Source organism: Sorex araneus, chromosome 6 (assembly GCF_027595985.1).
Source record: "Sorex araneus isolate mSorAra2 chromosome 6, mSorAra2.pri, whole genome shotgun sequence".
Classification (NCBI taxonomy): Eukaryota; Metazoa; Chordata; class Mammalia; order Eulipotyphla; family Soricidae; genus Sorex; species Sorex araneus.
In genome coordinates this window covers 86,072,226-86,085,754 of record NC_073307.1, presented here as the reverse complement: position 1 = coordinate 86,085,754, position 13,529 = coordinate 86,072,226, and the positions used below count along the sequence as shown (strand labels likewise).

The following is a 13,529-nucleotide window of genomic DNA, read 5'->3' as shown; positions in this document are numbered from 1 at the left end:
AGGGGTTCAAGGCTTTCGGGGCCTGACGGTGACTTGTCTTTGTGTATCCTCCAAAAAGCCCACTTAGAGCTACACAGGGCAAGCGCCGGGGGACGGAGTTCCTGATGGGACTATGAAAACAACTGAGCACACCAAAATGAGTTGACTCGACGGGAGATTAATTGCAGAGGAGCCGAGAGGTGGCGGGCCTGCGCGGGGTTTTGGGAACCGCTGGCTGCCTTCACATTTCCTGGTGGAAGAGGGACAGGTCAGCACCCAACCCAGACCAGCAGATAACTTTTGCCCACACATCATTCACTGCTTGGCTTAAAATTGAGGGGTGTGTGCGTGCATGCGTGCATGTGTGTGTGTGTGTGTGTGTGTGTGTGTGTGTGTGTGTGAGTGACTGACCTGCCTCCGAGGTCCCTGCTCGCCTTTCAAACAGGCTGATTACACAGAGGATGTGGACAGCGGGGTTTTTTTTTTTCCTGTTTGATGTCACGACTAAGCCTTTAAAAAGTCGGAGGGCCCAAAGGAGGGGAAGGGAGGGCAGCCTGGGATCCTGGAGGAGGCCGAGGCCAGCCAGGAAGAAGAGAGGAAACGACCAGAGAGGCCCCGCGGAGTCAGGTTTCAAGCCCAGCGCCAGCCAGTCAGAGAGGAGCCATGTGGGGACTCCGCCTGGGTCTCTTGGTCGGCCTCCTGGGCTGCGTGGACAGAGCCTCCCCGATGCTGGCGTCCAGCTGGGGCGGCCTGACGCACCTGTACACGGCCACGGCCAGGAACAGCTACCACCTCCAGATCCACAAGGACGGCCTGGTCGACGGCTCCCCGCAGCAGACCGTCTACAGTGAGTGGGGCGTGCTCGGGCGGGGGGAAGGGGGGAGCCACTCTGCGTCCACCTTGGGAGGCCCTGGGCTGGACCAGGTGGTTATTTCAGACTTCTAGTTTCTTTGGGGAGGGGGTCACACCCGGCGATGCACAGGGGTTAACTCCTGGCTCTGCACTCAGGAATCACTCCTGGCGGTGCTCAGGGGGACCCTGTGGGATGCTGGTAATTGAACCCAAGTTGGTCGCGTGCAAGGCAATCGCCCTACCCACTGTGTTATCGCTCCAGCCCCCAGACTTCTAGTTTCTTTTTTTTTTCTTTTTGGGTCACACTGGCAATGAACAGGGGTTGCTCCTGGCTCTGCACTCAGGAATCACCCCTGGCGGTGCTCAGAGGACCATATGCCATATGGGATGCTGGGAATCGAACCCGGGTTGGCCGAGTGCAAGGCAAACGCCCTACCTGCTGTGCTATCGCTCCAGCCCCACTTCTAGTTTCTTATATAGAATCCGTGTATGTGTGTATGTATGTGTGTGTGTGTGGTGTGTGCTTAACACTTGAGAGATGCTGCCACTTTTCTTATCCGTATTCATGCCTCTTTGCATAATAGTCATTTTGTCTTTGTCCCATCCAAGGCATCAAAAATAGATACCGAGAGAAACTCAAGGGTGGGGTGGGGGGAGATGACAGGGCACTTTTAGGCACCAAGTTTCAGCTCATGACCTTTCGACTGGGTCAACAAAGAGAAAGAAGATTCCAATGATCAGACTGAAGGGTGGAACTGAACACTTAGGACAGTTTCCAACTTTGACCTTCTAGTGTACAAATTCTCAGGCATATACAGATTCTCCGGGTTTGTTGTCCCAGTAAGGCTGAGCAAGTGCACAATTCCTGTATGCCCTGATCTAGCCTTGCATTTATTCAGTCATCCTTCCCACCACCCACCTAACTACCCTCCATCTATCCATCTACCCACCCATTATCTACCTTCCATCAATCCATCCTTCTATTCATCCTTCATCTCTCCATCTCTCCATCCATCCATTGCCTACCACCCATCCATCCTTCTTTCCATCCATCCATTCACCTACTCACCATTCATCCATCCAACATACAACAGGTCTACCAGAGGCCTTGGAGATAGCCAGTTTGTTACTAGTTGGTGATTTTTGTCTGGAACCACCAGATTCATCCCTGGATTTGGTTGAGAACATGAGGCAACTGGGAAATCTCTAAAGATTAGGCTGTGGAAAACTGGGTCACAATCCACAGGAGCTCATCAATTCGTTATGATTCAAGTGGGGATCCCTTTTGAGTGTATCCATCATGGAGTAATAGGTGGGGGTGCATGTCAAAAGACAATTGTTCTCTATTTTAGAATATGTAAGATTCACTCAATGGATATTGAAAATGCATCCCAAAAATGTGGAGCCAGGAGAGGAATGAAAGACTAATTTTAATCTTTAATTGGATAAAGCTTCCAGGAGTGAAGATTTTTCTCCTTTATTATAAAAAAAATATTCGCCAGCACTTTGTATGGCTTTGCTGTGTGCAAGTCATTGATTTCACTGGGAATCCAAAATTCCAGTTGATTCACTGGGAACCCAAAACCTGGGGGCTTTGACAGGTTATGTGCAAAGCCAACGCTGCCTTAGTACTGAGCTTCCAGTGATCAGTGAAAGGTAAGAAGAGACTAAAGGCAGAATGCAAAGTCTCTCCCAGTTCCAAAGAGGCCCTAGGATTCTTAGGGATAGAACTGCAATTAGGAGTCAACATCTTGGAAGCCAACTTTATGACCCATGGCAAAAAATCTGCAAGGTATCTGGACACACTTGAAGAAAATCAAGGCAGGGCTCATTTGATTCCACAGAAGTGATACTGGGCAAAGCTTTGTCTGCAAAAGGAAACACAGCCTTCACCCCACTCACAACCTTCCACCCTACCTGTCCCCCAGCTCAAGTATAGACTTGGGGGAAATACCATTTTCTACCTATCAGAGAACCCCAGCTTCAACTGCATGGTGCAGGCGAAATTAAAAAGAGAGACAGGGGGCTGGAGTGATAGCACAGCGGGGAGGGCGTTTGCCTTGCACGCAGCCGACCTGGGTTCCATTCCCAGCATCCCATAGGGTCCCCTGAACACCGCCAGGAGTAATTCCTGAGTGCAGAGCCAGGAGTAACCCCTGTGCATCACCAGGTGTGACCCCCCCAAAAAGGAGAGAGATAGAGGATGAAGGCCCATTAGTTTGATCCCCAGGGATGGAAAGGGCTGCAGAAAGAGCTTGAGAATGCTTTTAACACTTGTCAAAAAGTCATGGAAACCCCCAAGGTCAGAAGTTTCTGAAAAACACATAGAATCAAATAGTGCGTGGTGCGGAGGGTGGAGGGCAGAGGACTGGCGGGGGTGGGGGGGTTCAGTACGCAGCACTCAGCTTATTGAGCAGGTGATCTGAACAGCAGGGCTTGCCCCTGAAATATCACTGGCCCCAGCCCCAAAGGAGACACAAAGAACTAGCTGGAATGATTTAAAGACACAGAATGAGTTGAACAGACTTCCAAATTTTTATTTCAGAGCAATGGGGCTTTGTTACATCACATAGGCATGGAAGCTAAGTATGACTCCAAAAATTAAGCCAAACTTAGGGGCTGGGGCTGGGGTGGGGCGGGGAGGGGGCCGTAGGGAGAGGGGTGGGAGATTTTGGTCGTTCCATCTCACCTTTTGCACTATTCAACTAAGTCACCACATATATTATCTAGAAGAAATTTTACACTCAGATGACAAGTTCTCCCAAAGAGAAGAACACTGACAGCTATAAATAGCAGCTCAACTAACCTGCAGAGGAATGGTGGTGGGGTTCTAATGATCTCTTTAAGAAAAGTGAAACAGGGCTGGAGCACAGCGGGGAGGGTGTTTGTCTTGCACGCAGCCAACCTGAGTTTGATTCCTAGTGTCCCATATGGTCCCCTGAGCACCGCCAGGAGTAATTCCTGAGTGCAGAGCCAGGAGTAACCCCTGTGCATCGCCGGGTGTGACCCAAAAAGGAAAGAAAGAAAGAAAGAAAGAAAGAAAGAAAGAAAGAAAGAAAGAAAGAAAGAAAGAAAGAAAGAAAGAAAGAAAGAAAGAAAGAAAGAAAGAAAGAAAGAAAGAAAGAAAGAAAGAAAGAAAGAAAGAAAGAAAGAAAGAAAGAGAGAAAGAGAGAGAGAAAGAGAGAGAAAGAAAGAAAGAAAGAAAGAAAGAAAGAAAGAAAGAAAGAAAGAAAGAAAGAAAGAAAGAAAGAAAGAAAGAAAGAAAGAAAGAAAGAAAGAAAGAAAGAAAGAAAGAAAGGTTTTGAACTAATGCTTTCGCCTCTTATGGAGGGGGTGGATGTCCACCCCTCACCCCCACCCCATTGTAACTGATCTCCATTCCCAGTGAAGTGTGTTTATTTGACAACCGTCTTAGGAAACAAGCCATCACCAAGTGAGTGCCATCACCAAGTCCCATCATGAAACGATGCCCCTACAAGGCCCTGGTGCTGATGCCAGGGAGCCGTGCCGTATCTCCTCACAGTCCTGCTACATGGAGACCCGCCGCCAAGCCCCCATCAGCCCTGTTTTGAGGAAATAGCAGAGAGGAGATGCTTCTTGCACTGGTTACTACCGTTGTCCAGATCCCGTGTCTTCCCTTCCTCCACTTCTCCTGCAGGCACTTAATTCACTTGGAGCTGAGCCCTCCTTGGGCCCCTTCAAAAGACTCTCTAGAAGAGCTTGAGACGCCTTTTAAGTCTATGACTCTGTGTGTCATTTACTGACTAGAAGGGCAGAAAGAGGCAGTAACAACACCGTTCACCTTTTCTGGCAGAGATTGCAATGAGGCAGCTGTTGTAAATATTACTAGTCTCTTGAAAAATACTGTGTTTAGAGGCTAAAAATAATGACTAGTGGGGCTAGCGACTTAGTACAATTGGTAGGGCGTTTGCCTTGCAAGCTTCCAACCTGGGTCCAGTCCCCGGCATCCCATATGGTCCCTTGAGCAGTGCCAAGAGTGACTCCTGCACTCAGGAGTAGCCCCTGAGCAACACTGGGTGTGGCCCCCAAACAAACAAATAAGCAAAAACAAAAACAGACTAATTTTGTGTCTAAAAGATGTAAATGGTGACCAGAACAACAGTACAGCGGATAGGGTGCTTGCCTCGAAAGTGGCTGAGCTGGGTTGTTTTATTGTTTGTTTGTTTGGGTTTTTTTTTTGGGGGGGGGTGTCACACTCAGCAATGCTCAGGAGTTACTTCTGGCTCTGCACTCAGGAATTACTCCTGGTGGTGCTCGGGGAACCATATGGGATGCTGGGGATTGAACCCGGGTTGGCCACATACAAGGCAAACGCCCTCCCCGCTGTGCTATTGTTCCAGCCCCAGCTAAGCTGGATTTGACCCCTGGTACCTTCTATGGTACCTGGGGCCCCAGGAGTGATCTCTGAACTCAGAATCAGAAGTAAGCCCTATGCACTGCTCTGTGTGTGTGTGTGTGTGTGTGTGTGTGTGTGTGTGTGTGTGTGTCTCGGAGGGAGGGAGGGAGAGAATGGGAGGGATGAGGAGGGAGTGGTGTGGGGGAGAAGATGGAACTGGTTCTACTCTATAGGAGAACACAAGTGTTGAACTGGAACAGCTGGTGACACAGGTCACAACTGGCCTCGAGCACTGGTTTCCCACCCTTTCCAGCCCAAAGGACAGGCACCTATCTATTTTGTTGTTGTGTGTGTTTGTTTTTGCTTTTTGAATCACACCGGACAATGCTCAGGGGTTCCTCCTGGCTCTGCACTCAGGAATTACTCCTGGCGGTGCTCGGGGGACCCTGTGGGATGCTGGGAATCGAACCCGTGTCGGCCGAGTGCAAGGCAAACACCCTCCCCACTGCAGGCACCTATCTAAGCAGCAGGGCTGTGGACTAGCTGTGAACCATCACTTGGGTGCATCTGTGCTTGGCAATGTCTTCAGGCCAAGTGGGGAGGGGGAGGAGGCGGGACAAGCATCCCTGGAGTCCAATCCATGCTGCTTCCTGGGTCACGTGCTCAGGTATGTCCCTGTCAGTCACTGGAGGAGGTCGAGTGCCTGAAGCCTGGTTCCCATGGCAGCTGGGAGTTTGTTCCATCCTTCTGGCAGTGCAGAGAGAGGTGCTTTCTGATGAGGGACGGGGAGAGCGACCTACCCCTCAGGCTTTATGAACTTGCACACTGGCTCACGTTGCTTTGAGATGCCTTTGGCCTGCTTTCTGCCGGGGCCTTACAGGGGCCTGAGCCCAAGGCAGCCTCGGCCCCCGCCCTGCTCATGGGTGGAGGGGGCCTCGGGTTGGATCCAAGTCTATTGGGGCTGGAGCTATAGTGCAGCGGGGAGGGTGTTTGCCTTGCACGCAGCCAACCCGGTTCGATTCCCAACATCCCATAGGGTCCCCTGAGCATCGCCAGGAAGTGATTCCTGAGTGCAGAGCCAGGAGTAACCCCTGAGCATCTGAGCATCACCGGGTGTGACACCTCCCCCCCCCAAAAAAAAAAAAACAAACCCAAGTCTATGCACCCGCAAAGCAGTGCTTTGCGTGTGGTTCCTCTGTTAGGCTGCCTGAGGTGACAAGACAGGAGTGCGTTAGGGGGAGTAGAATCAAGAAGCCCCTGTCCTGACTGACACAGGGCCCAGGGCCCAGGGCTTCTCCTGGAACAGTTTCAGGGATACAGTGGAAGCAGAAGTAAGCGGGACTTCCGGGTCGGCAGAGAGTGGTAGCCCCAAAGACTTTAAGGAATGATATTGAACAGAAAATGTTAGGTAAGGAAGTAGGACTTGGGGCAGAGTTCTTGCTGCTGTGTTCTCTCTGCGTGTGTGTGTGTGTGTGTGTGTGTGTGTGTGTCTGACACCCAGCTTTGGACGGGGTTACTCCTGGCTCATGTACTCAGGAGTTACTCCTGCTCGGGAGACCATATGGGATGCTAGGAATCGAACCCGGGTTGGCCGCATGCAAGGCAAACACCCTACCCACTGTGCTATCGCTTTAGCCCCTGCTGTGTTCTCTAGATACAAAATACCTGGCTCTGTGCTCAGGGATTCCTCCTGGAAGTACTTGGAGGAGTATATGGGGGTGCTAGGGACTGAATTCTGGTCAGCTGCATGCAAAGAAACCCCCCTTTTTTCTTTCTTCCTTTCTTCCCTCCCTCCTTCACTTCCCCTCTCCCTTCCTCTCTCCTTTCTACCTTCCTCCCTCTATCCCTCCTTTCCTCACTCCTCCCTCTTTCCTTTCCCCTCTCTCCCTCCCTCCTTTTTTTCCTTTTTTTCTTCTTTCCTCCCTCCCTATCTTCCTTCCTTCCCTATCTTCCTTCCTTCCTTCCTTCCTTCCTTCCTTCCTTCCTTCCTTCCTTCCTTCCTTCCTTCCTTCTTTCCTTCCTTCCTCTCTTCACACCTGGCTGTACTGAGGTTTTATTTCTGGCTCTGCGCTCAGAACATCACTCCTAACAGTGCTCAGAGAACCCGACACAGTACCAAGAATCAGACTTGGGTCAGCCGCATGCTAGGCAAGGACCTTACCCCTGTACTATCTCTCTGGCCCCCAAAACAGAATGTTTAAGACTTCAGTCATTTACAAAAATTTCCAAACAGCAGGGTCATGCTTAAAACCCATTCCTCCATCACTTAAGATGCAGGTCAGATGAATGAGGCAGAGGTCCTGGGAACTGACTAGTTTTTGACAGGGGGACACTGAAAGACCAGGGGGGACCCGAGGTGACTTCATCACATGAGCAAAGGAAAAAGAACAGCAACGAAGACCCAAAGGAAATATCCGGACCCCAGTTCTGCCACTGAAAGAACAACACTCCCCTCCCAGGGCGCTCACTCCAGGGATGCCAGAGATGTGAGCAGAGTTAGAACCAGGAGCCCAGAATCAGAGGATGGTGAGGAGGAAAGGCCATCTCGGGGGCGGCTAATCTCAAAGCAGGGGAGTGCGGAGTGGAGAAGGGAGAGATAGAGCAGAGCTAATATAGTTCTCAACTCTGCTCCATGCAGGGAAAATCAGACTCGACGACTGGGGTCCTTGAAAGACACTCTGCAGTTAAACAATCACAAAAGCGGGGCCATCGAGATCGTCCAGGAGCTAAGGGGCCCGCCTGGCACGTGTCCAACCCTGGTTTGAGTTCCCAGCACCACATACGGTCCCTGAACATGGAGCCAGGAATAACCTCTGAGCATCATGAGGTGTGGTCCCCAAACTCACCCCCCTCCCAAGAAAAAGAAGTCACAAAAATAGAGGGCTGGGAAGCATGTCACCAGCACCGTCACACACAGGAAGAGGAAATGAGCCAGGCCAGAGCCAAGGGCCCTGTCCAGGCAGAAACACGCATATAGTTCAGGCAAAAGAATGAGAGGCTGGGACTGGAGCGATAGCACAGCGGGGAGGGCGTTTGCCTTGCACACGGCCGACCCGGGTTCGATTCCCAGCATCCCATAGGGTCCCCCAAGCACCGCCAGGAGTGATTCCTGAGTGCAGAGCCAGGAGTACCCCTGTGCATCGCCAGGTGTGATCTAAAAAACAAACAAAAAAAAAGAATGAGAGCTTCAGAGGGCTCCCTGCACAGAGAAAATGACACAGGAGCTGTGTGTGTGTGTGTGTGTGTGTGTGTGTGCGTGCGCACACACACACACACACAACTGTGTGGATACACGGTATGTGCAGAAGCCATAACACTGGCAGAGTACAAGGGGAGGGCGGTGGGAAGTCACCGGCTCTTTAAAATTAATCAAGGGAAACTCAGGAACATAGCTCAGTGATAGAGCCTTTGCCAGGCATGTGTGAAACCCTGGGTTAATCCCTAGCAGGGAAAGTCATTTTCTGAAGTAACGACCCATGGAGAGAGACATCCCGTGGTTGGATTTTCAGGAAGGAACTGAAGGTGGTCATTGGAGGCACTGCCGAGGTTTGACTTGAATTTCTCCGCAGGTGCCCTGTTGATCAGATCTGAGGGTGCTGGGTTTGTGGTGATCACAGGAGTGATGAGCAGAAGATACCTCTGCATGGACTTCAAAGGCAACATTTTTGGTTCGGTGAGTTTCTTTACTGAGGGGCGTCATGACTTGCAAATCAGTGCATAGGTAGAACATGCATTTGCAAAGGGGTGGGGGTGGTTGGGTTTAAGACCACACCTGGCGGGGCTCGGGGCTTATTCCTAGCTCTGTGCTCAGGGGTCACTCCTGGTGGGACTCAGGAGTCCCTATGGGATGCTGGGGGTCAAACCCAGGTCAGCTACAGGCAAGGCAAGTGCCCTACCCACTGTACTATCTCTCCGGCACCAGAATGTAGACTTTTTTCTTTCTTTTTTTTTTTTTTTTGCTTTTTGGGTCACACCCAGTGATACTCAGAGGTTACTCCTGGCTCATGCACTCAGTATTACTCCTGGTGGTGCTCAGGGGACCCTATGGGATGCTGGGAATCAAACCCAGGTCAGCCGCGTGCAAGGCAAATGCCCTACCCGCCATGCTATTGCTCCAGCCCCAAGAATGTAGACTTTTCAAGCTTAAAGATTCCATTTCTGTGGTGATGTTTTCTCCATTCAGTTCAGTCTATGTATTAGATGCTCCAGCTTCCACAGCTGGGGTCAGGACCCAAGCCATTGGCGTCTAGAGTCGGGGCTGCTCTTCTCTGCCTGTCAGTCCCCATTTTGGGGTCTAGCAGAGCCCCACGGATGCTGTTGGGGAGCCTGTTTTGTTTTTCTTCTTGAGTCACACCCGGCGATGCACAGGGGTTCCTTCTGGCTCTGCACTCAGGAATCACTCCTGGCAGTGCTCGGGGGACCCTAAGGGATGCTGGGAATCGAACCTGGGTCAGCTGCGTGCAGGGCAAATGCCCTCCCCACTGTGCCATCGCTCCAGCCCCTTGGGGGGAGCCTCTCTTAATGCAGCTCTTGTGAAGAGCATCAGAAAGGGCACAAAGTCACAGGGGCTTCGAATCCTGTTGCTACACCTTCATGATCTGGGCCAAGTTCCCCAAACTCAAACTTCAGCCTCTTCTCCTGGAACTCTTGATGAGGGATGGGTCACAGCCCTGTGGGACAGATCTCAACTCTCCTATCTCTGCCCTCAGCTCTGACAGCTGCAGGTGGGTGCGCCCAGGATTTCCCCACACACACAGGCACCTTGCAGGGATGCTCATGTAGAGCTGCTATTCGAGGGAGGCTCTTCTCCCTCAGACACACCCAGAGAGACTCTCTCAGAGCCACAACCGGGGCTGGAGCTGCAGTACAGCGGGAAGGCACTTGCCTTACACGTGGCTGACCCGGGTTTGATCCCCGGCATCCTTATAGGGTACTTATCAGGAGTCGTTCCTGAGTGCAGAGCCAGGAGTAACCCCTGAGCAATGAGTGTGGCCCAAAAACAAACACACACACTCATACACACAAAAGTCACAACTTTGCAGTTTGATGATTTACGGCTGCAGCCAAACTACCTGCCCATCAATTATCTGCAACAGTGCAAGAGAGAGGTCGGGGCGGTAGTACAGTGGGGAGGGCGTTTGCTTTTGCACGCAGCCTACCCAGGCTCGATCCCCAGCATCCCATATGGTGTCCCTAGTGATGCCAGAAGTAATTTTGAATGCAAAGCGAGGAATAACCAATGAGCATCTCTGGGTAATTCCTGAGCGCAGAGCCAGGAGTAACCCCTGAGCATTTCCGGTGTGACCCAAAATAATAATAATAATAATAATAATAATAATAATAATAATAATAATGCCAGAGTATCTGGCCCATAGGGCCCGCGCAATAGGACAGAGGGCAGGGCAGCCCAAGGGCCCAGCACCTTATCTCCTGAGATGGACCCTCCACTGTCCAGGTCCAAAAGGAACTTGAAAACGCGAGGGGATGGGGAAGGTCAGGTGCCATGGGGTCATCTCTGCAGGATCCGGGACCCGGGAGGGACTATTGGCTCTGCCCAGCCCTAAGTCAGCAAGCCACCTTGGCCAGGCTGGGTGAGAGGCAGGAGCAAAGACCCCCAGCCCCTCTTCCGGGCGACGATGCACCTGGAGGTGGGGGTGCATCGGGCGCATCTGGGCGGCCGTCGCTCACCTGCCGTTGTTGGGGGGCGGGGTTCTTGGCCCTTTCAGCACCACTTCAGCCCGGAGAGCTGCCGCTTCCAGCAGCGCACGCTGGAGAACGGCTACGACGTGTACCAGTCCCCGCAGCACCGCTTCCTCGTGAGCCTGGGCCGGCCCAAGCGCGCCTTCCAGCCGGGCGCCAACCCGCCGCCCTACGCGCAGTTCCTGGCGCGCCGCAACGAGGTGCCCCTGGCGCGCTTCCACACGCCCGCGCCGCGCCGCCACACGCGCAGCGCGCACGACAACGGCGACGCCGACCCGCTCAACGTGCTGCGGCCGCGCGCGCGCCTCGGGCCCGCCGCCGCCGCCGCCTCCTGCTCGCACGAGCTGCCCAGCGCCGAGGACAACAGCGTGGTGGCCAGCGACCCGCTGGGCGTCATCCGCAGCAACCGCTTCCGCACGCACGCGGCCGACCGCAGGTGCCCGCCCGTCTACGCCTAGGCGATGCGCCCCTGCTACCCGGCCACCCCGCCTCCGGCTGCGGCTTTACAGGGTCCACTGGATTAGGGTGGTGGGGGGTAGCCCCGGGCTTAGCTGCTGCTTCTCTCCCACTCCCCCCCCCCAGTACAGAATGGGCCCCCCGCCAACTCTTCTCTGGGTTACCGTATTTCACCGCCTAAACGTTTGGTGTTGGAGGGGTGGAGCACACCTGGCGATGCTCAGGGGTCACTCCTGGCTCTGCACTCAGGAATCCCTCCTCGTGGGGCTCAGGGAGACCTTATGGGATGCCGGGGTTGGAAGCCGCGTTGGTTGCGTGCAAGGCAAGCGCCCTCCCTATCTCTCCAGCCCCAGTGCCTTTTTTTTTTCCTTTTTCCACTAATGTCAGCACTTAAAAAGAAATAAAAGTGTCACATAATGGTTGCAACGGGGGCGGGGGGCATATAAATTAATTGATGGAAGTTATGCTGTGAAATACGGTAATAAGTCCGGATGGAGGGTTCCCCGCCCTGCCCTGCAGGGACCTCAGTCCTCCTCTTGCCTTTGCTTCTCTTCTCCTCAGTTGAATCTGCAAGATGAGTTCACTGTTCCCGAGGGGAGGAGATGCTGTCTGCCACGGTGCCCCGTCCCTCCCCCCCCCGCCCCCGCCCCCAGGATGGTGGGAGGCAGGTCAAAAATCTAAGAAGGGGGGACTGGAGCAATAGCACAGCGGGTAGGGTATTTACCTTGTATGCAGCAGAGCCAGGTTCGATCTCTAACATCCCACATGGTACCCCAAGCACCGTCAGGAGTAATTCCTGAGTGCAGAGCCAGGAGTAACCTCTGTGCATCGCCAGGTGTGACCCAAAAAGAAAAAAAAAGAGGACCCCCAATTACTCCCTGTTTCCATCACCCAAAGCTCGGATATTAACCAGGGAAGCCGATGTTCTGCACCAACCGCTCCTTTTCTTGTTCACCGCATTTTTCTCCCCACGGTCATCACATCGCCGACCCCAGAAACAAATCTGTTCCTGCTACTCAGGGGAAAAACACTGAATGGTTCCCACCTGAAGTGTCTCTGCTTACCTGGAGAGACTGGTCCCTAGCCCGCGACCCTAAGACCCTTGTCAGATACTGTATAGCAAGCAGTGAATGGCGAACGCTTTCTGCACGGTTTCATTTCCCACTGGAGGCGTCCGCATGGAGGAATGCGGTTGGAAACCCCCCAATACTGATAACCAGCCGGAAAAATCCCAGACTTGGAAAGAAAACTGGTTGTAATCTCATATTCAGCAACATTTATCAATGGTTTTCTCTCTGGCCAAGATAAAGTTATCTCCCCACCCCCACCCCACCCCCGCCACCCCCCAGCCCTCCAAAGTCCTTATCCCTTAGCATGCAACAATATTTATTTATTTATTTGGAAGATTTTTGCCTCTCACTCTATATTTATAGATATTTATAAAAATGTAACTCTCTTATTCCTTTCTGCTGTCTGAAAGAAAAATAAAATTTCTCTTAGCACTTGCTAGCGTTTTCCTCTCTGTGTTGCGACATAAGAACATAGAGAATTCAACAGGAGAATTCAGGGGGTTATGGAAGACGATGGGTGGAGATTCCAGAAAAAAAGCAAACTCCAGGGGCTGAAGCAATAGCACAGCAGGTGGGCGTTTGCCTTGCACGCGGCTGACCCGGGTTCGATTCCCAGCATCCCATATGGTCCCCTGAGCACCACCAGGAATAATTCCTGAGTGCAGAGCCAGGAGTAACCCCTGTGCATCACTGGGTGTGACCCAAAAAGAAAAAAAAAAGCAAACTCCAAACTCAAGAAAGCACTTTAGGATTTTTAAATGATCCCAGTTTCTTCCATTTCAAATCAGATGTGACTTGGATGAACCTGAACAGAATCACTGAGAACTATCCTGTTTCTAAAATCAATAGTGGATTTTCTGTCACTCTAGCTTGAATACATTTCCTGGACAGAGATCTCTGTCTTTGAAGAAAAAGACCCACAGGTCTGAGCATGTCCACCTCTCAGATGGCCCCTGCACTGTGTACCTGTCATCTCCAGGGTCACAGTGAAGCCCTCTCGCCCATGTCTTCTCTATGAGCTGGGGGTCACCAGAATTTCTCCCTGAATCTCTCCCTGACCCAGTAGCAGAAAATGTCAGGGTGCCATCCCTGAATTTAAATGTACACCAGCTCAC

General features: G+C 52.2%; 1 protein-coding gene across 1 annotated transcript; it reads left to right on the top strand.

Moving 5' to 3' along the window:
* The first annotated feature begins 642 nt into the window (after positions 1-642).
* On the top strand, positions 643-11,346 carry FGF23 (fibroblast growth factor 23). The gene is made up of 3 exons (XM_004610606.1): positions 643-826; positions 8,758-8,861; positions 10,915-11,346. The coding sequence occupies exons 1-3, from the start codon at positions 643-645 to the stop codon at positions 11,344-11,346; spliced, it is 720 nt and encodes a 239-aa protein (XP_004610663.1).
* Positions 11,347-13,529: the final 2,183 nt, after the last annotated feature.